General features: G+C 55.0%; 1 protein-coding gene across 1 annotated transcript in view; it reads right to left on the reverse strand.

Moving 5' to 3' along the window:
* The window catches only part of PPTG_08068 (hypothetical protein), a gene marked incomplete at both ends in the record, with an annotated part of 4,434 nt that overhangs the window by 2,905 nt on the left and 105 nt on the right, over positions 1-1,424 (reverse strand). The window contains one exon of the mRNA XM_008902975.1: positions 20-1,422. Coding sequence (XP_008901223.1) covers positions 20-1,422 — 1,403 coding nt within the window. The remainder of the gene's footprint in view (positions 1-19; positions 1,423-1,424) is intronic.

The raw sequence follows: 1,424 nt of genomic DNA on the forward strand, positions 1-1,424 counted from the left end.
CGCAGATAGATCTCCTGACTGCCTGCATTCATGACCTTGAACAACGTCTGCAAGAACGCCGATAGATCCAGCAACTGGGAGATATCAGCAGCGTTCTTACTGATAGCATCAAGTGTCGGTCCAGCCAAACAGCCAACAACCAGCAACGCCGCTTCTTGGAGTCGCCAATTGTTGGGATTCTCAGCCTTAAGACGACGTTGAGCGGCATCCAATGCAGCCACAACAGCCTTGCGTCCCAGCACAGCTTCCAGCTCCGTCAACAAGTCCGTCGCTGCGTTACGTACGTTAAATGCCAGACTCTCATCGTCCTCATCAGCCACGTACTTGTTAGGATCCTCCTGCCACGCCTCCATCTGACTCACTGTGATCTGCATGTATCCAATCATAACGAACACAAAGTCGGCCAATCCACCCACAATGAGCTGTCGGGTCTTCTTGGTGGGGGCTTGGATGGCGCCACGCACGAACTCAAAGGCAGCGACGATCATGGCACTTCGACCAATCAGAGCGCCCTCTCCATCACTGTCGTAGCCTTCCTCTTCTTCTGAAGAGTTGAGAACCACTTGATGTTCGTAAGCTTCAGCGTCGTTGAGCATAAGGCCGTAGACTTGAGGCATGATCTGAGGCATGAGATCCGTCATCTCCTTGGGCCATTCACGCACAAAACTCGCGAGCGTCGTCAAGATCTGGATCTTGATCGAATAGTCCTTGACGTTGTGCACTGGTGCGGCCAGTTGTTCGAGGAATAGAGCGATCCATTGCGTCGTGTTCTCATGCAGCAGCTGACGGGCCGTGGCGTTGCCTACTTGGGCCTCCATACCCACCATAAGCAGACTACTCTGTACGATGCGAGCGATTCTGGATCGGGTACCGGCCGGGAACTCGTTTGTGAGCACGAAAACCCGACGTAAGTGCGGGAAAACGGAGGCCACGAGCTCACAGCAATTATCACTGGAGAAATGACCCCCTGCGAGCGATAGAAAGCGCACAGCAAAGTCAATGCGCAGCTTATCTTGACCTGAGACCATGGCCATAATGGCCGGCAGGATCTCCGTCCATTGGTCAGGCCAGTCCCGCTCGAAGATAGCGGTCAAGATGAGACACAGTGCGGTTTGAAGTTTGCTGCCGGCAAATAGCTCCAGACGCTGCTGCAGAGCCAGCACGAGAGCCTGCTTGACCTGCGTCTTCTCGTTCTCTGGAACTACGTAGGTAGTCTCCTCGCTGGCGATCCAGTAGGACGTCACGAGCTTTTTGAGGAGCAGTGCGGACAACTGACGTTGCGCCTCCGACGCCTCAGCGGAGAAGAGGAATTCACCCAGTTGAAGAGCGAAGCCAGGAGTACGCAACAGATCCGTCAGCCGAGCTTCACTCTGCGCGCGCACATCTGTGGCCGCCGATAGACTGCCCTCCAGTAGCTGCACCAG

Source organism: Phytophthora parasitica (genome assembly GCF_000247585.1).
Source record: "Phytophthora parasitica INRA-310 unplaced genomic scaffold supercont2.15, whole genome shotgun sequence".
In the NCBI taxonomy this organism is placed as follows: Eukaryota; Oomycota; class Peronosporomycetes; order Peronosporales; family Peronosporaceae; genus Phytophthora; species Phytophthora nicotianae.